This window comes from Patella vulgata, chromosome 6, assembly GCF_932274485.2.
Source record: "Patella vulgata chromosome 6, xgPatVulg1.2, whole genome shotgun sequence".
Lineage (NCBI taxonomy): Eukaryota > Metazoa > Mollusca > Gastropoda > Patellidae > Patella > Patella vulgata.
In genome coordinates, this window is record NC_065884.2 from 30553284 (window position 1) to 30574066 (window position 20783).

Here is a 20783-nt window from a genome sequence, read left to right on the forward strand (position 1 = left end):
TCTTTAGTAATGATGTGGCTCGATCCATACCTTTGTCAGCCGATAGAGTCCAGCTCACCAACCAGATTAATGCACTACCATATCCCGAACAAGGAACCAATACCCACATGGGTCTTGATGAAGCAGCCCGGCTGATCCAGACAGGCGGACGAATCGGCTATCCCCGAGCAGTTGTTGTAATTACAGACGGTATCTCGGACAACCCAACACTAACCGCAGCAGCCGCCACAAGACTGAAGAAGGACGGAGCTATTATATATACTATAGGGGTTGGTTTGGTCAATGCAGACACAGCAGAAATGCAGTCCATTGCCACCCTACCTAGTTATTTTTTTGCTGCGAGTGGGTTCAGTGCCCTCATGACAATTCTCCAAGATTCAACATTTAATGCATGCCCTACAAGTAAGTTTATCACATTACCATAACGTCATATCAGGGGATATGTAATTATTTCGTTGCTGTAACGTCTATTACTTTCACGCACGGTTAGGCTGTACGGTGATTCAGTTAAGTTTTTCCATGCACTGAATGGGTTTATCTTATTGTCCGAGGCTACGAAGTGATTTTATTGAAGGATAAGTGTGATTCTGCCTCTCCCCTATACCAGATAAAGATTATAAGCGCTCTAAAGAAGGGCTAAATCTATTTGTTAAGGTTGCTGAGATGTAAATAAGGTTAGGGCACGTGATTGTTGGTGAGATTGTATGTTAGGTTTAAGAATTTGCGGGATCGGTTAAGTCTCCACATAGGCACTGATCTAGGATGATGAAAATTTAGTTCGTGATATTTCCTAGTTTTATAAAAATACATTTATCATTACATTGTGTTTGATACTAATTCCCATTTAGTATTATACTCACAATGGCCATCATTCTTTCCTTTTATTCCAATTCCCACTGGTATGGTTGTGCACTACTTTAATTACACTGGACCATCCAGTTTTCGGCCCTTTTCTATGACCAAAATTACTCTTGTTTAGCTCATTAGATTATAACAAATGATATTTCATAAACCCGGTTTTTTATGTCAAAAGTTCCTCAGAATCCCAATAGCACAACTATCCCAAAAAACTGAGACATAATATTATATATCCTAATAATATCCTAGATGGTGTATAATCTTGTGTCAGGAAATGTTAACAATTTACCTCTTGCCAAGAAGACTTCAAGTGTTCAACTCACCAGCTGAAGCTTTTGCTATATTTAAAAAACTGAACACGACAGGATATACTTACCTTTTCTCCCCCCCCCCAAAACCCCCCCCCCCCCCAAAAAAACGGATGCAATTTTTCAAATGATATATATTTTCCCAATTTGGAAGGACCACATGCCTCAATGGTGCACAGGATTGTTTTTTTTTAAACCAACTTTACTGCTTATTTTATAGCCCCGGTACCGTCGACAACAGTAACTACTACACCACCACCACAAACAACACCAAGTATGACAACGACAAGGCCAAAGGGTTTGTGAAAATTGCTTTTACTTTTATGGAAAGATAGAATTAGGGGGAAATGTAAAATCAAATCAATATTTATTTTCCTTTTTTTGCGATATGCTGTAATTGTATATGGCCCCTTTAATAATTCAGGTTATTTAGAAACTCGGCTTTATCATTTCAATGACATAACTGTCACAGACAGCTAATTTATTTGCAACAATTATTTTTTAATCCGACGATTTTCATAACAAGCAGGTTAAAGTAGCTAAATCTCTAACTAAATATTATCCATAATCTTCGACATTCAAAACATTAATATCATTGACCCATATTAATAAATATTGATGTTATTTTACCGTGAAAATATGGGCTCCTCGTATCCAATTTAAGGCACAATAAACCTTTTAAAATCAGTTTGCAGCGTCGTTTTTTGTATGCTTTGCTGAACGAGGCAAATTGTATGTACGGACATGACATGTCAAACAGTACTGGACTAACCGGGCGCAAACGACTGTCATTACATTTGGACTGCTCGCGTATTTCGCCAAACGTAACCGATTAGAAATTAAAATAAAAACTTGAATGTAAATCAATTCATATGCATGTGCGATTACATTATTGTGTACTTTTCGACCCATTTTCGTCTAATTTATAGTTCTAAGAATAGAAATTTAGCTCCTTTAATCTTTTATATCTATGGGCCATTTATTATTTGACCTGATGATTTTCATTGACAGCAAATGCCTTTGCACCGTTTACTATTTCAGCTTGCGGCTCCAGTGCATTTGACCTAATGATTGTCATAGACAGTTCATCTGCAGCTACCGCTTCTGGTTTTACAACTATTAAGGGGGCTGTCCAAGATTTCATATCCTCTATTCCTACCAATGTTGGTATCAAAATAAGTGTTACGGTATTTGGTAGTAGAGCACAGGGTAGTCCTCTACTTGAAGACACCAGTGCCATCAATGACATAGTTGCTTCTTTGCCATTTTTAGCTGGGCCAGTTTCAGTTGATAAAGGACTTCAAACTGCAGTGTCCATTTTGACGGCTAGTTCCCGCAATGTTGAACAACATATCTTAGTAATCACCACAGGCCAGTCTGAAAACATGAACCTTACGTCAATTGTCGCTGATATTACACGAAACATCAGTATAAATACATACGCCATGGGAGTGGGAAGGCGTGTTTTATTAATGGACCTAGAAAATATAGCGGGTGATAATTCTAGGATTTTCTATGCGTCAGACTTTAATAACATTCCTGTCAGTCTAGATAATTTTAGAAGGATACTTTGTTCACCAGGTATGCATTTTGTCAGATATATTTATACACGCAATTTAGGGCATTCACAACTAATAAAAGGAAACTATAAAAATAATCATATACATAGTAAATGGCGGGTGCTTTTATATTTTATATCAAATAGTACGTAACCTTCTTATAATTTTAATACATATGTTCGGCACCCACGTGCTTTTACCCTTTACTTATTATTTTATATAATGCTCACTATTGTCTAATTATGTACCCTTCATCAAATAACAAATCTTCTGTTTCTGACTTTTTGTTGATGTGTATATTCATTGGTCCTTTCTATTGTTTAATATTTTGTCAATAGTTATAGTTACCAGCCCACCTACCTATATCACAACTACTACAGCCCCAACACCATCATTTGCTAGTAAGTTTAGCGCCGATTATTATTTTTTTAATTTTGCTTTCTAATTATACAAGTTCCAACCGTCATTCCTCGATAAATTCCGGTACTTTCCGACGTATCTGAATTTATTCCTGGATATCATGCAGACGGGGGGTTATTAAGCAGGTAGGCGAAGATATTCCCCTATAAGATTTAAGACTTGATAAATGAGTGAAAACTAACTCTTTATGCATTTATTGGTCACCACTTCATCTGTAGCCCAATTTGGGGTTTATGTTTAGTATCCCCACACATATTACTTAAAAAAACTATTTAGGGACATATTTCTTAGATATAATATATCACCATTGATTGGAAAATGCATGTATGTCCAAGTTACTGTGCAAGACACACTTCTTGAAATTTTCAATGAAACAGTCATTTAGTCCAGGAGCTAGTAAAGATTTTATTAGCATCTCGAGTACAAAAGGTTTGGGGCCTGGAATTAGTAAATGTGTGATCGGGACCCCCAAATAAAGCAACGCTTAGGTTGTGCTTTTTAGGACGCCACCATGGGTCGCTGTTCACAATTCCGCCAAAATTAGGATCCCCAATAACAATATTATAAATCTTTCTGAGTAATCAGTTAAATGAAATGGTTTAACGTCTTACAGTTCTGCTCCGAACTGGGCTAATGAAGACGGGCATACGCCATACAGTGTACTATGAGGGAAATTTTGCCCGACAGCAGCACCATGGCCTACTCTTATATAGGATTCCAACTGTCAAGGGACCCTTTACGTGCACGCCAATGTATACACGGGACCTCGGGTTTTCGTACCACCGGAACGACTAGACAGCTGTCAATTTTGGGGATTAACCCACTTCTGTGTAGATCAATGGTCACCATTGGTCGGCTGCGTCCAATTCACCTTAAATGTACATCTCGGTACAAACTTTCAGTACAAGCACAAAATGGGGACTGGACTGTTATTTGGTACCCCCTGGGAATAATACCCCCCCCCCCCCCGCCTGAGTAGTCAATTTTAAGATTTAACCCACTTCTGGGTATGTCAAAGGGTACTTCGCCCAATCCACCTAAATGCATAGGTCAGTACATACTTTCAGTAGTACAAACACAAAATACGTATCAATATGAATCTTCCCGAGTAATTAATTTTGAGGATTGACCCACCACTGAGTAGGTCAAAAGGTACAATTGATCGGCAACGTCCAATCCACCTTAAATGCATATCTCAGTACATACCTTCAGTACATGCATGAATCCTCCTGAGCTGTAAAATGTGGGGACCCTATTCGTCGGCCCTGCCCATTCGACCTTTAATGCACCTCTTCAGTACAAGCACAAAGTCAAACAATATGAATTCTTCTGAGTTGTCAGTTTTACAGATTAACCCCGCACTGATTACCATGGGTTGGCTCTGTCTGGGGAAATATGAATCTCTCGGAGTTGTCAATTTCGGGGAATAATAACTCCGGGCAGGTTTCCTATTTAAAGGGTTTTCTTTGAATACCGGATACTGGGGTATTCCCCAATACCTGCCACATGTTCCCAGTCTTGGTATTTTGTCATTTTTTAAATCTGTAATTGGGGACCAAAGCTCAGTGCAGTACCTTTGTTTCAGCTGTTATGCCCGCAGAACATGGACGTGTCTATACTTAATAATCCTCTAAATTGAGAACTAAGAAGGACTGGCATTTATACAATATAACCAAATTGTATTCATATTTCCCCCAGTGGGTCCCAAGGAATAGTTTGGCAGCTGTATGTTGCATGGAATGTGCAACTTGGCAGAACCGACCCATGGTACCCTTTGACCTACTCAGCATAAAGTTAATCTCTAAAACTGACAATTCAGAAGAATTCATGGTATCATTTGACCTGCTCAGAAGTGGGTTAATCCCCACAATTGAATACTCAGGGTGTCGCAAGAAACGGTTAGATACATATTGTGTGTCTGTATCGAAGGCATGTACTGAACTATGCATTTATTGGGCATTGTCGATCAAGGGTGCCCTTTGGTCGGCTCAGAACTGGGCTTATCCCCCAAATTGACTAATCAGGAGGATTTATGTTAACCCAGGGGGTTTGATACCCATTGTGTGCTGAAGGTATGTACTAAGATTTGCAGACCAATTGTAGACCAATTGTGGCCTTTGATTTACTCAGAAGTGGGTTAATCCCCAAAATTGAATAATCAGAAGGATTGATGTTGTCCCAAGGGTTCCCAAGGAACAGTTTGATACCCATTTTGTGCATGTAATTTGGGTATGTACTGATATGTGCATTTAGGGTGGATCGGGTGTGGTCGACCATGGTAACCTTTGACCTACTCAAAAGTAGGTTAATCCCTGATATTGACTACTCAGAAGGATTTATACTTATATTGCCATTGGGGGACCTAAGGAACATTTCCACACTGAATTCGTTGATGAGATGTGTTACAAAACCAATTTTGGCGGAATAATGAACACAGCCCCCTAGTGATGTCCATAAAAGCATAACTTAAAGGGGGGAGGGGGCGATCATACATCTACTAATTCCAGGCCTCAAACCTTTAGTACTCGAGATGCTAATTAAATCTTTAATAGCTCCTGGACTAATTATGTAATACAACCTTACAGATTCAAACAATGAACCGAATCGAGATTACACTTCTTGAATAGACGCGTAATCCCGTTAATGGTATCAGCACATACATAGGCCGAATTCTTGAACGCGAATGGGTATCATATGTCACTAATTATGGGTAACTGCAGAAAATGTTTGGGTCTGGACCAAAAGCCACCGGCCGAGTCACTGGTCCAATGGTTTATAAAAATAAGAAGTGTTATCTCAACAATATAATTAGCTGTGGGGTTGCAGCTGGTCAGAGTTTAGAACGTATATAGTGACACAATACGTATGATGTACATAGATGCAGGGGGTCGAATGTGAATAATGAAAACATTACAAACATCCAATTTAATAGACAGCACAGCTAACCATACAACAAACAGTGAATTGCTAATGCGCAGACAATCCAACAATTAAACTGAATATAACTGTTTGCGGCGTTATCTCACATCAAGAAACCAATTTTGAGTTGCCCATCTCCCCTCCGACGTTATAGTCCATATAATGTCCATTATTGTCTATTATGAATTGTAAACTAGTTTTCAACCTGAAGCTGACAGAACAACAGAAAAAAATACGACAGGTTATCCAATCACATTTCTCGTACAAAATGAAATATCGAGTCAAGTATCCGGGCATGACAATTTCTTATAATTTGAAAGATACAAATGGGATGGATCTTGTAGTCATATCCAAATATTCGCAATTATTATTGCCCCCCGCATTTGGAAGAAAGCAGGGGACTATTAGAATGGGTCTTTCCGTCGGTCTGTCTGCCTACCCGTCGCACATTTTAGGACACAATAACTTTCCTTCTATTCGAGCTAGAATGGCCAAGGTTGGTGTAGGTGTTTATTGGGTGAATGCCTTGATGGAGTACGAAGATGAGCATTTACTGCTTAGGGTAAGGAGAGATAAGCAATTTGATTGGTTGATGCTTTGGGACACGATGACTTGGTGTATAGTTTCATTACATCAATACCTTGACTAAGTTGGATAATGAGCAGTTTCTGCTCGGGGTAATCTGGGCGATAAGCAATTAAGTGAGAGTGGTGAAACTTGGTGTATAGTTTCATTACATCAATACCTTGACTAAGTTCGATAATGAGCAGTTTCTGCTCGGGGTAAGCAATTAAGTGAGAGTGGTGAAACTTGGTGTATAGTTTCATTACATCAATACCTTGACTAAGTTCGATAATGAACATTTTCTGCTCGGGGTAAGCAGGGCGATAAGTAATTTGAATGGTTGAGACGTAAGGGCTCAACAACATTGATTCTAATTGTTTGATAGTGATGTAGGTGTCTATTAGATGAATGCCTTGACATAGTTCGATCATGCGCATTTTCCACTAAGGCTAAGCAAAGATATGCAATTTCATTGTTTGAGACTTTGGAACATGATAACCTTGGTTTTAATTGGGTAAGAGCAATGAAACTCCGAGTAAAGATTCATAAATAGCAATACCTTGAATAAGTTCGATGATGAGAATTTGGTGCTCAGGCTAAGTAGCGATGAGCAATTTGATTGGGCAAGACTTTGGGAGATAATAACTCTGCCTTTAATTGATGTAGCGTGTTTAAACTTGATGTTCATTGGGTGAATGTCTTGGCTGAGTTCAATGATTAACATTTCCCGTTAAAGCTAAGCAGAGCTAAGCAATTTCATTGGTCGATACTTTAGGATAAGATAACTTTGGTTCTCACTAATGGAGAGTGATGATACTTAATGCATAGTTTCATTACCCCAGATATTTCAAACACTTGATATGGACTAATTATAGATAATCAGTTTGATTGCTTGATACTTTTCAAAAAGATAAATGTGCAATTAATTAATATGTGTCATCCATTTATTTTTGGGATTTTGGCTGGGGACATCAGCCTCACTGTTGGCTTGTTTCAGCCAAACTTGTGTAAATCTAATTACATTATAGATTAAAGGTAGCTTGCCTTATTTTATGTCTTAATAAATTTAAACGTCGTGCACATTTCGCTTACTTTTTCTGGAAATTCTGAGATTGCAGTACACAAGACAGAGATTTTGGTTAGTACATAATATTAAAATAGTGTAGTTTCCATTATTCCTCAATTAATTTGTGTTTATTTTTGCATTTATGGGATCTACATATACACAATTAAATAGCAAATGCATTCAATCCAGACGACCATATTTTTGTTTATCTACGCGTAATTCATACTCCTCGCAGTGTTTCGTTTGATTATACCTAATTCCACTTAACACTGCTGTAAAGGAAGCAAATCATGACTGGTCAATAGTCCGATTAACAAACAATAGCTAACTGTGTAACAATATCATTACGCTTTAAACAGAGCTCCAAATATGTTTACATAACGTTACGTCATGACTCACGATTTTATTATGCCCAATTAACCAGTTCATAGCAGAATATTGACAAACGGGGCTATCAAAACGAATACAATGTAAACAATACTGTTTGGAGATGAACAATACTTTCGTCGTTTTAAATACCTTAAATCACTGTCCAAAGTAAACGAAGGGTTGTTATCTTGATGTACTTGGGATAGATTTGATTGAACGGGAAGAATAGGCACACTCCCTCAAAAGCTCAAGTATCAGAAGCCAATCCAGCAATGGCCAGAGAGGGATTCCTCGGGCCATTGCTTCAGGAATATGTGTGTAATACTTTCTTGTTCTCTCCTAAAAGGGAATCAAATTTATAAAATTCAGTTAATTACTTACCAAGCAGTTACAATCTACATATCTGACAATATTAAACTAAAATTTGAATATAAACATCTTGACTACTCTATATGCCGGCAATTTTCTTTCAGAAGATGTATTACATCATTCTTGTAGTTGTGGGTGTTATGGTTTTGCCATACAGATTTTATGGTTTTGCTGTGGCGCTGGATTCCAGACATCAACATGTAAGGAATTAAACGGACATTTGGACTGATCGGAATCTCTCTGACCCACCCACGGTACAGGTAAAGATCTATAAACAGTAAGAGCTTAGTTGCGTTCATAATAAAATTATCCAATGCACTCAACAATAAGTTGTAAAATTTTAAACACCTTATTTTTGTTCACATTTGTTTGTAGACAATCTAGGGGCCACAATTTTTATCCGATTTTGATAAAATATACCTTTATGCCTCACATATCTCGGATTTCGGTGCGCATCAGGCCTCAACTTCTGGGGTTATGGTCCTTGCCGTTTATGCAAAAGGTTAATTATTTATTTAGAACCTAATATATTTGTTAAGGATCAAAAGATCTTTATGAAGTTCGATTTTGGTAGGCACAAGGCAGCAACTTCTGGGGTTACGGCCGATGCCTTTCACGCAAAATGTGAATTGTACAAAGTTTGTATCTCAATTCTTGTCCGATTTAGATGAAACTTAAAACATATGTCAAAGATTGATAAAATAGGAAAATTTGGTTGCCTCAAAGTCTAAATGCTCGCCATTATTGTTCTTGTGCAGTTATGTGCTGCACTATTGTCTGCTTAGACTAAGTATAGACCAGCAGTGTGATTGCTGGATGTTTTACAAAAAGGTATATATACAAGTAAATGATATGTATCATCTGTTTAGTTTGTGATTGAGGTCCGGGAGGGGGGAGGGAGCATCAGCTTTGATTGTACTACGTAAGCTGGGTATATATTATAAACAAAGATATTATATTACTCATTTCAGTATGTTCGGCAGATATAGGTAGATGACCTCTTTGCTCACTTTTCTCCAGCCCTGAAGACGTTTGTGCTGGTCAGAGCTATATCGGCTGCAGAGCTTCGAATGGGAAATGTTACTTTAAAGGACAATATTGGTGCCAGTCATTATCACATATGTGTTAGAGCTAGTTAAACACATTCCAAATATATTTTTTTTAACACAGAGATCATTGCTACGATAGCTGAGTAATACAGGTTTCCCGTATCGGAAGTGACGAACGCCAAAGGAAAACACGAGTCACCGCTCTATATAACTGACTGAAGCGACGAGTGATAACATATACACGGCCGAATTTCTGCTCACTGATAATTCATTCGAAGACCAAAAGTTGTTGTGTGAGACTGCGAGAAGATATCTGACAATTCATAAAAAGAATTGACTGCCACTAGATAAGAGAACACGTAATAAAAACAGAAAAAGTCCGTGCATTACCATGTTTTTATAAGGTATAGAATGAATATAAACAAGGAAATGTACGGACTATTTCTATTTTTCTCCTGTTCTCTTATCTAATGACATTCAATTACTTTATTGAACTGTCAGATATCCACTTACTGTCCCATATAACAACTTTTGGTCTTGGAAGGAATTATTAGTGAGTAGAAATTCGGCCGTGTATCTGTTATCACTCTTCACTTCAGTCAGTTATATAGAGCAGCGACTCGTGTTTTCCTTTGACGTTCGTCACTTCCGATACGGGAAACCTGTATTACTCAGCTATCGTAGCAATGATCTCTGTGTTAAAAATAAATTTGGAATGTGTTTAACCAGCTCTAACACATATGTGATAATGACTGGCACCAATATTGTCCTTTAACGACCGCAAATGTGATACAGCTGAAACGTCCATCCTGGGCAACAAACAACCTTTTGTCAGCTTTCACTAGAACAGGTTCCCGAAAGATGAGTATTGGTCTATAGGATGCTAGTTGAAACCCAACAGCCCCAAGGGAATTACCAAGGATGTGTTTGCCATTGATGTTAGCATTCAGTAGCATACAGATGAATTAAAGTTAATAGCGTTCGAACAAAACAATATCATCACCATAATATATTCGAATCAGCTGAATGGAATGGTTGATAATGTAGTTGATAAATACTGAACAGAAGATCAAACGCAAGCCCCAGTTATTCGTAGACTTTTTAATTCGGCTTCTTCCCTGCATTAATAGTTTATACATGTATTTGCTGCTTTCTGTTAAATGTTAAAAATTGCAATAAATCAATATTTTTATGTATAGTGTTTTGTATTGTATTTGTTAAATTTAGTTACATTCAATACTCGGATTTGATATTTATAATTTCTGGTCCTTGTTCACAACAATTTATATCTCTTGAAATGGTTTGTAAATTTTAAGGGCCGGTCACACAGGCTTCCGCGAGTTGATCACGAGTGTATCGCGAGGAAGAACTGTCAAACGCGAAGTAAGCGCGGTCACAAGTGAATGACACGTGAATGAAACGTGGTGGACTCGCGAATAACAAGTGCGCACACGCGCGAAAAATTTTACACGCGCACGGAGTCCGATTTTATTTTTGAGCAGCACAAAAATTAGGCGCAACGGCCACCGCGTGTCGCACACGTGGTGTAAACGCTGTACAAACGCGGGCCAAACGCGATAACACGTGGTACACTCGCGGATCACAAGTGGACGACAAGTGGTCACTCGCGGGCAAACGCAAAATTTCTTCGTGTGACTGCGTGTGTAGCACTTGTCATCCACTTGTGATCCGCGTGTCTACAGCGTTCCTACCACCTGTGATAGCGTGTGCTCCACGTGTAAAAGGCTTCCTCAGGGATTGTGTCACGAGTCATCCGCGGGCCATTCGCGTGTTTTCGCGTTGAATCGCGATTGAACCACGACTGATTCGCGTGTCGTCCACGACCCAATCTCGTTTGTACCACTAGTTATTTCTGCTATAAAAAGATCGCGTGTGGGCCATTTTTCATCAGTTGTGATCAAGACGTTGAAGAGGCAACATGGATCCGGCGCATCGTAATGCTTTGGTTATGCTGTTCCAGCAACATCAGAACCAGCTACTTCAGGTTCAGCAAGCCCTGGATGTCAGAAGAAGAGTGAGGAGAAGACAAAGAAGAGTCAGAGCCATATGGGTGCGCCAATGGATCAACCGCAGGCCACAGCTGGGGCTGTATGACAGGCTGATGGTGGAGCTGAGGAACGAGGACCCCCGTGCCTTCAAGAACTTTATGAGAATGCCTCCGGTGATGTATGATGAACTGGTGGAAAGGCTGACACCAACACTGACGAAGGAGACAACCAATTGGCGAGCTCCCTTGGACCCAGGCTTAAAGGTGGCCATCACCTTGAGGCACCTTGCATCAGGCTCGAAATACAGGGAGATGCAGTATGGCTGGCGTGTCCCACACAACACCATAAGCCTCATTGTTCGTGAAGTTTGTGAGGCAATCGTGCATGTATATCGTGAGGAGATGCTGTCACCTCCAGAAACCCCCGAACAGTGGCAACAAATTACAGACGATTGGCTGAACAGGTGGAATTTCCCTCACGTGATTGGAGCTATAGACGGCAAACACATAGCATGCAAGGCCCCTCCCAACTCTGGCTCTGAATTCTACAATTACAAGGGTTTTTTCAGCATTATTCTCTTGGCTGTGGTGACCAGTGATTACAAGTTCTTATGGGTGGACGTGAGTGGCAAGGGGGCCTCATCAGACGCGCATATCTACAATGCCAGTGAGTTTAAAGAAGGCTTACAGAACGGTGACATTCTTGGATTCCCTCAGCCTACTCCCCTCCCAGGGGACACAGAAGATCTACCTTACTTCCTGGTGGGTGACGATGCATTTGGATTGAGAAGCTTTATGATGAAGCCCTTTGGGAACAGACAGCTATCAAGAAAACAAAGAATCTTCAACTACAGATTGTCAAGAGCAAGACGGGTGGTGGAAAATGCCTTTGGCATTCTTGCCAACAGATTCCAGGTGTTACTAACAACAATGATGCACCAACCAGACACGGTTAGGCTCATTGTCAAGGCATGTGTGGTCCTCCACAACCTGATGCGCACGAGGTATCCTGTCATGCAAAACAGACTTGTTGACATTGAACGCCCTGATGGAGCCCTGGTGCCTGGTGAATGGCGTCGAGGAAAGAATCTGGATGACACAAGACCTGAGAACCTACCAGGAACCAACAGAGACTACAAATTGGCCAAGGCTCAGAGGAATCTCATAATGGAATGGTGTTCATCCCCTGCTGGGAGTGTTGCATGGCAAGACAACATGCTCCTTGACTAGTTCTTGTGGAAGTGACAGTGTGGACAAATGATAGTGTTTGGGGGCATTGTGGCAGTATGTGTTTGGGGGGGGGGGGCAGCATTTGTGGCAATAAAACTTTGATAAAACTATTATATAATAAAATAAATGAAAAAAATCCTGCAATAAAATAAAGTACATTTCAAATTTGAAAAAAATAAAAGTAAGCTTAGGACCTTTAGTCCTAAACTCACTTTTATTTCTTTTCATTTGAGATGTAATTTTATTTTATTGCAATAATTTTAAAATTTATTATTTTCAATGTATTGTTACATTTGTTGCCATTCAATAATATGGTTATAAAATAAAAATGAAAGATTATTGGAATAAAAATATTTGAAATGACAAAGAAAAGAAGTTACATAAAGTATTTATTCAACTTTTATTTTTGACATTTGAAATACATTTTTGTTGCAATATTCTCCCACTTTCATTTTATTATAATTACAACTTCTAAGTCACATGGTGCAAATACTATTTTCTGATTGACTGAGATGCAACATACAATCCAAGTTCATTGGGCGATGAACAAGGTTTTGCAAACGGACTACTTTTCTACGGAGTAATTTTACTAGTTTTGTTCGCTATAAATCGATAAAATCAAATGAAATTTGTTGAGTTGTAATTACAAGAAATGAAATTAAATTTGTCGAGTTTACGGCGTGCGTTATACAAATAAGTGCACTTTTCCCCGACGTTCATCACGCCGTAAACTCGACAAATTTTAATTTCATTTCTTAAACCATTTCACAAAGTTCAATTTATTCACGAAAAACAATTAGTAACAGTTCAACAATTTTATTATCACGTATCACGTGTATAACAAGTGAAATAAAAGAAAGTCACTGCTAGCAATCCATGCTATGGCAAAAACAAAATACAAAATACATCAGTTCAAGGAATGTCACTGTAGCACCATGCACCACATCCCAACACAACAAAATACAACTGTCAGTGTAACATGAAACCTTCATGCATCCTCATCCTCACTGTAACTGTCACGAGTTCCCTGAGTAGCCACAGACTGAGTGTCACTCTCAACTGCTGTTGGTTCCACGGCTGGTGGTGTTGACAAGGATGGTGGTGCACCCAAAGCTGCAGATGCCAGAATGGGAGGTCGGTGAGTTGCTGGTGACACTGTCGAGAATGGTGGGGTGTTCATACTGTCTTGTGAAACACGGCCGAAGTTGCTCTGCTCCATGTTGAACGACCAATCCCCACCTAGGGCAGTGCTCTGTGCTCTGGGCATCGATTCTGAAGATGCTGTGTGTTGACGAGGAGTACTGAGGTTGGGTTGTTGAAGCTCTTGCTGCCCAGGGTACTGCTGCTGCTGTTGGTATCCTCCCCCTCCTCCCCCTACACCATGCTGCCAGGCATAATAGTTGGGCTGTGTCTGGAAGTACTGCTGATGCTGAGGGTACTGTTGATGGTACTGATGATACTGCCCAAAGGAGGCGGCTGTGCAAGTTGGAGGAGCCGAAGTGGAAGCTGAGGGTCTTTCAGATTGAGCCTTTATCTGTTTCAGTATATCCGATATGAGCTCTTTGACATTGTTGAAGTCTTGAAGACTGCAAGACCTGAGAGTCTGGGTGACATAGCTTATGAAGGGTTCACGCTGGCTCTTCTCCCTCTCCTTGTCCTCGAGCATTTTTTCCATCAGCTTTGCAAGGAGTGTTTGGTTGGTCTGAAGATTTTTACGAAGTTCGGGCATCCAGCTCTCCGCCTCGTCCTCCTTCCTCCTCCTCTTCCTGTGCTGGAAACTAGAGTTGACTGATCCGAGCTCTGCTGCCTCCCTCTCGAGGTCTTCGAGCACATTGCCTGACTGTCTCTCCGTCTCAGCTGGGTCATCCAAGGATAGCAGAGGGGGTCTTGCTGTGGACGTGGAGGCAGAACCAGCGGCAGAACCAGTAGTAGAGCCAGCAGCAGCAGTACGTCGGATCTGCATGACAGTGTCAGATTCTTCATCAGGTATGGCAGCTGAAAGAAGGTAAACGTTTGTTAAGTGTTTTGCATTCAAATTTTTCTGAACAATATTAAAGGACTGTTATTAGGGACAAGTGAATTTCTGAATAATCATTACACTAAATCGTAGTAATTATTATGTTTTAAATTTTAAAATTAAATGTACAAAAATGCTTTTGAAAAATGGAAATGTTTGAAATAATTATCAACATATGTACTGACCTTTGTAGAAGGAAATATTATTCAGCACCCACTTGTCCCTGTCGGTGAGAAGCTTGCGCTCCTGGCCACTGGCAACCTTGATCAGCCTGACGTACCAGTCCTTCAAGTTCTTCCACCAGTGCCCGAGGTAGTCAGTCGAGATACCAATTTCTTTTGCTTTAGCTTCCCAGGCTTCTGTCTTTTTCTTGTAGTCACGTTGACTGCGCATCCACAAGTAACTTCTGTCTCGCATCCACTCAACCAGATCCTGTTCTGTGTCAGGTGGCAACTTCCACTCCTTCTTGGGACCTCTTGGCTTTCTCGGCTTCTTGCCCTTGCCCTTGGCATGACCATCAGCCTCTTTCTGCTCCTCCACAGGCTCCTCTCGCACCAGAACTTCGGGTGTGGGGTCATGTGACGCAGGTGACGAAGGTGAGGCAGGGTTCTCCAGTGGCACAAGCTGTGGCTCAGCCTGAGTGGCGACGGGCATAGTGGCAGTGCTCTTAGAAGGACCACTCGTGCTGACTGGAGTGTTTGCAACTGTTGTACAAAATGAAAAGAGAAAATAAAGGTATTTTTAATAAATAGTAAGGAATGTTGAAAAACATACATATCAAATGAACACTTCAGCATAAATAAAATTGAAATAAATAAATTTGAATACTTTCTGACAGCCACGTAAACGAATATTTAAATAAAATAAATTTTGAACACGTCACGTTATACTAGTAACGAGTATTTCCAAATAAAAAATCAAAAACATGTTACATAAATTGTACTTACCATCAGGAAGAAGCTCGTCCTCTTCTCCACTGCCATTGGAACCAGGGACACCAGCAGCGGCAGCAGCAGCATGTACACGAGCCGTCACCTTTATGCCCATCTTCTTGGACTGCCTGTTCTTGCTCCCCTGGGGGGGCTCGGGGGTGCTGCTCTCCACCTCCTCGGTAGCAGTTTCAGGCTCCGAGACTTTTGCCTTCGGCCTGGGCCTTGCTTGCCTCTTCATCTTCTTGGGCGTGGAGTTGCCCTTCTTTGATTTCGGTGCCATGATTTTGATCTTTACTCTACGGAATATTGATCGATACTGATCCAGAACACCGGACGCGGCGGCTTTTATACACGCGGGCGGCAAGCGGAGCACAAGTGATCGGCACGTGATTCACACGCGGAGCACATGTGGAGCACAAGTGATACACACGCGCTGCGTGTGACCCCATTTTCTGACCACAAGCGCTCACACACGGAGGACTCGTGGTGGACACGCGATGCACACGCGCGCGTGTGGTCCACTTGTCATTCGCGTGTCCAGCATGTCTGAGACAAATTGGTTGATTTTCACCGCGTGTAGAAAAAATTTGCAAAATTTATAGCAAAATTACACGTGATCAACTCGCGGAAGCCTGTGTGACCGGCCCATTAAGTAATTAAAGTAACAGTCGATATTAGGATATCCGAGTCTTCGTCAATTCAACATATTTACTGTGTAGAAATAAATAGTTTATATATTTTGTATTTATAGGTGGAATCTGTAGTGATATACTACTAACTGGTGTGGATATGGGTGTTGGTCCTCATCCTACAGAATGTGATAAATATGTACAATGTTATGCTAATACTACTGGTGGTATCATAGCTGTCTACAGACAATGTCCTTTTGGTCAATTCTGGGATGATAACAACAAGAAATGTAACTATGTTAACGATGTCACCTGCCCTTATAGTGAGTAATTAATGTAGTTGAACTTTTGCTACAGGTTGTTAATCTTCCTGTCAAAAGACACTCTGTTTGCATAGACATATAAAAGACATTGATCCGAACGGTGTTTATAATGTATAACACAATAATAACTGCCCATATCTATTTATATAAAAAAAACCATGCTGGTATAATTCTGGTAAAAGTTATTTTGTAAGCATTGCCACTAAACTGATCTTTACAACAAATATTTATTTCAGAAACATGTACATCAACTTGTGATATAAAAACGAAGATGGATGGTAGCTGTAGATCTTATTGGGAATGTATTGGTGGTAAACAACAACCAAAATGCTGTCCAATGGGGTTTATCTTTGTTCAAGGTTTTGGCTGCAAACCTGACTTCTATTGTAGAGATCCATGTCCTGGAAAATGCTCACAACCAGGTAAATTTCCAGAATCACTTCTAGAATTGTTGTAAATTAAACGTGATTTATTTCTTTATATTTAAAACAAACTTGGGATCGTTGAATTACACCTGTTATTAAAGAGGGTAATTATTGCCCATTTGAAGCTCTATATATCTATAGCACATTAAGCTAAGTACGCTTTTGATTCCAGATTTTGCGTGCTGAGTCAATGTTTGTTTAGTGGAGTTTTTCCGGGGTGTAGCCTCCGATACTAATTATAGTCCATGTGCGTGATTTGGGTGTGTAGGGAGTAAACTGCCATTCGGGATACTGCATCACATAATGCATTGACAGTCAGACAAATGAAGATCTAAATGTTAATATAAGTGTTCTTTAATGAAAAGGTTATACAAAATATGATGATGATGAGGGTGTAATATGATGAGTAAAGTTGTCTAATGTTATCTAACGATTAACTGAAAAATACAAATATAAATTCTCTCAAAATAACATTAAATTTCAGGTAATAGACTACCACTGATAAATATTCTAATTCCAACTAACACTGGCAGGTAATAAACTGTTCAAGCCAAAGGGATGGGGTTCAAGATGCAAAGACATGGGAAATATTTGCTATAAAGGCTTTACTTAGTACGGAACCACCAGGTTAATGAAATATAAATGGAAAATAGCATACAAAGAATATAATTACATAAATCATTCAACTCTTAATAAGAAGACTGACAGTTCAAAAAGTAATTAAAGGGAGACAACTAGCTTTAACTGATCAGTGTAACCAATGCTTCCATGCCATGACAAAATGCAACAGAGATGCGACTGACAAGCCTGACATACAATATCAATTAAATAATACAAATGATACAAATACCGTGTTTTTATGTCCCTATACTCTCTAACACTGGCTGACAATGACAATATACTGACAAAACCATACTGGTTGGCACTCGAATGACAACAATATAAACTGACAACCACGAGACCAAAATGACTGCCAAAGTTACAATTGCATGGTGCGGTTTTCTTTTAGCGGGAAAATGAGAGTCACGTGACTCTTTGGTTAATCAAAAAATCATGAATATAATAAATAATGAGACGAAAAATGAAAAATAATGTTAAAATTAAAATGAACAATAAAAATTACCTTTAAGGTTTTCTGGCCATAACGGGGTGATATACGAATCCTTTGCAAACTGTATTATAATAAAAGTTGAATTTCAAATAGCAATATCAGCTATGGTTCTAATCCGTTCAGTATTTACAACAATATGATGAAGCGAAATTCCATCGATCTATGCTGCGCTTTACATAAATGGTAGATTTTTGTTTTTTTATTCTATCTCTCATTTGTTTTCTTGACAGACTGTCGACAAAACAAGTGTATATTTCTTCGAAGTTGAATTTACTGCCAATTCGTCGAATAACGTCATGATATAATAATACGCCCGCCGCCATCTTAACGTGTTAGCGAATCCGGAATATCTAGGGTCGATATCTTGATTTGCTTTCTTAATTAAATATTAAAGGAGCTAAATCGCTAATATTTGGGACCTAGAAATTGACCCAAATGGGTCGCAAAGCATAAAATAATGTAGTCTGATTGTATATAAACTGATTTACATTAAATTGTTTCCGTCTTGTCTCTAATTTCAAATCAGTTATGTCCAGCGAAATACGGCATGAATCTAAACCAAATGGCAATTTCTAGCGTCTGGTTATTCCAGTCTATTGCGCATGCTCCCCAGAAAAGATATGGCGTCACCATTTGACATGAGTTGTGAAATATGTCTAGCCCCGTTCTTTCTGGTCACTTGTTACAAAGGACGCTGAAACGCACTATGGTACACAATTCGTGTACCAATGGTAAAATGTTTATTTTGTCTTAAATATTGGATATCAGGTGCCTACCTTTTCCCGGCAAGATCACAACATCAACGTTGATTTTAATTGACAAATAGTTCGTGTTTTCAACGTGTACAAATTTGGATGATATTAAGTTAGAGACTTAGGTACTTTAAATAATCAATCTGAGTACATATTAGCGTGAAATTGCAAATCACGCATCGTTACATTAAATAGCGATTTAGTGTGACTATCTAAAATACTAGCATAATTAAAGATACATTAGGTAAGAGTTTTATAAAGAGTTGGCCATTCTTGCTATAATAATTCAAAAATAGATTATAAAAAAAGAAAATGTTGAAAATTTCAGTCAAATTACTTTGTTCTGAACGGAATTGTCAGTGTTGGAAGTTTGCACTAGAAATAGGCATCAATTGTGTCTGCACCGTCTATGAGAATTGGCGTTCGTTTGATTGACAGACGATAACTCCATCCACATATTTTCGATTATCAAGTAACATGCTCAGTGGCTATGGTAGCCTCGCTTGGCAGGCTTTTCATCACCAGTTTCCGGTAGTAACATCAGCGACTAACGGTAAACGTTAGCCTGGTCCGCCATTTATTGATTTAATTTTAAATGGACGACTGTTTATATCCAAACTGTATCCAAGCCATCCGTGGGTCTACAGAGTTGGGCTTGTGTAAATAAAGGTCTAATGAATAATTTCTATAACATCTGAAGCCTAAATGAAGACTTGCAATAGGCAGATTTAGCTCTTGCATAATGTATGTTTAATGTAGATTATCAGGGACAGGCGTTTAGCAACTATCTTGTACCTTGGTTTTGTAGAACCCTGTGATAAGAAACCAGACTGGAATAATATGATGGATTACAGGATGTATATGGGTATGATAGGATATATGCCCATGAGTTGTAAACCTGGTTATTTTGATGTGGCTGAATGTGGTTGTTCTTACTCTAAAACACAGAAGACAAGTAAGTAAAAAATCGCGCTGATCAGGGGCGGATCTAGGAATTTTGAAAAGGGGGGGGGGGCGCCGCAAAATGAGGGCACTCACCGCGGAGACGCGGCACGCCGCTGAGATATGGGGGGGGGGGGGTCCCCCAAGAACCTTATCCGTCATTTCCTGCATCTGTAGCAATTCCAAGAGCTATTTGCCTGATATTTTCGTCTAAGTAAACGTTCGGAAATCGTTGAAAAGGAGCCTTAAAATCGAGCAAAAAAGCCAGTTGAACACGCGACTCGAAAATTGTCAAGGCGAGCAAGGCATTATGATGGGGAAAAAAGACGAATCTATTCCCTAGCCACTTCACTATTTAAGCCTTGTAACATGTACTGTCCACACATGAAACAATGCTACATCAAGTTGCACTAATGCGCGTCGGTGATGGGCATGAGTGTATAGTAGTATACGCCGCCGATTCCACAAGATGCTATCATTGATGTCTGTCTATAGTCATTCTATAGGGCACCGTCAGCTAAACAACAAGAATTCGTTTGAAAGTGGAAGCATTAATAAGACAAGACTGGTGTGTTTAAGTCGATGGTTTGAGTCATTTGGGATTCCTGCAACGGGTTGGGAACGGGCATATTTTGGGTTTGAGAAAAGGCACTTTCAGCAGTAAAAAATGGCACTTTTTAAACCCTAACCCTTACTGTTTAAAGTAGTTACGTAAACCGTTTTCTTCAATTTGCTGGTATTTAGAAATATTATCTTCTAACACACAACCGAACCTGACTAACCCAAGACACTATATTCCCCTTTTCGTGCATTATCTCCATTATTGTGAGTTTGTTTTCATCTTGAGTGAAGCCAGTAAGAACACAATGGTCGCTTACAGCCGGCAGGACGATTTACCCAATTACACCCAATACTAATTAAATACCACCAAAT

General features: G+C 39.6%; 1 protein-coding gene across 2 annotated transcripts; it reads right to left on the minus strand.

Annotated features, from left to right (window-relative positions):
- Window positions 1-13091: 13091 nt before the first annotated feature.
- LOC126825391 (uncharacterized) lies at window positions 13092-16312 on the minus strand. 2 transcript variants are annotated; one of them, XM_050555028.2, is made up of 3 exons: window positions 15684-16312; window positions 14922-15440; window positions 13092-14714 (listed from the first exon to the last, which is right to left on the minus strand). In XM_050555028.2, exons 1-3 carry the CDS (start codon window positions 15946-15948, stop codon window positions 13708-13710), a joined length of 1791 nt encoding a protein of 596 aa, XP_050410985.1. In that variant the 5' UTR covers window positions 15949-16312; the 3' UTR covers window positions 13092-13707. The 2 variants fall into 2 exon arrangements, with proteins under 2 accessions (XP_050410985.1, XP_050410986.1); XM_050555029.2 differs by having other exon boundaries at window positions 14922-16312.
- Window positions 16313-20783: the final 4471 nt, after the last annotated feature.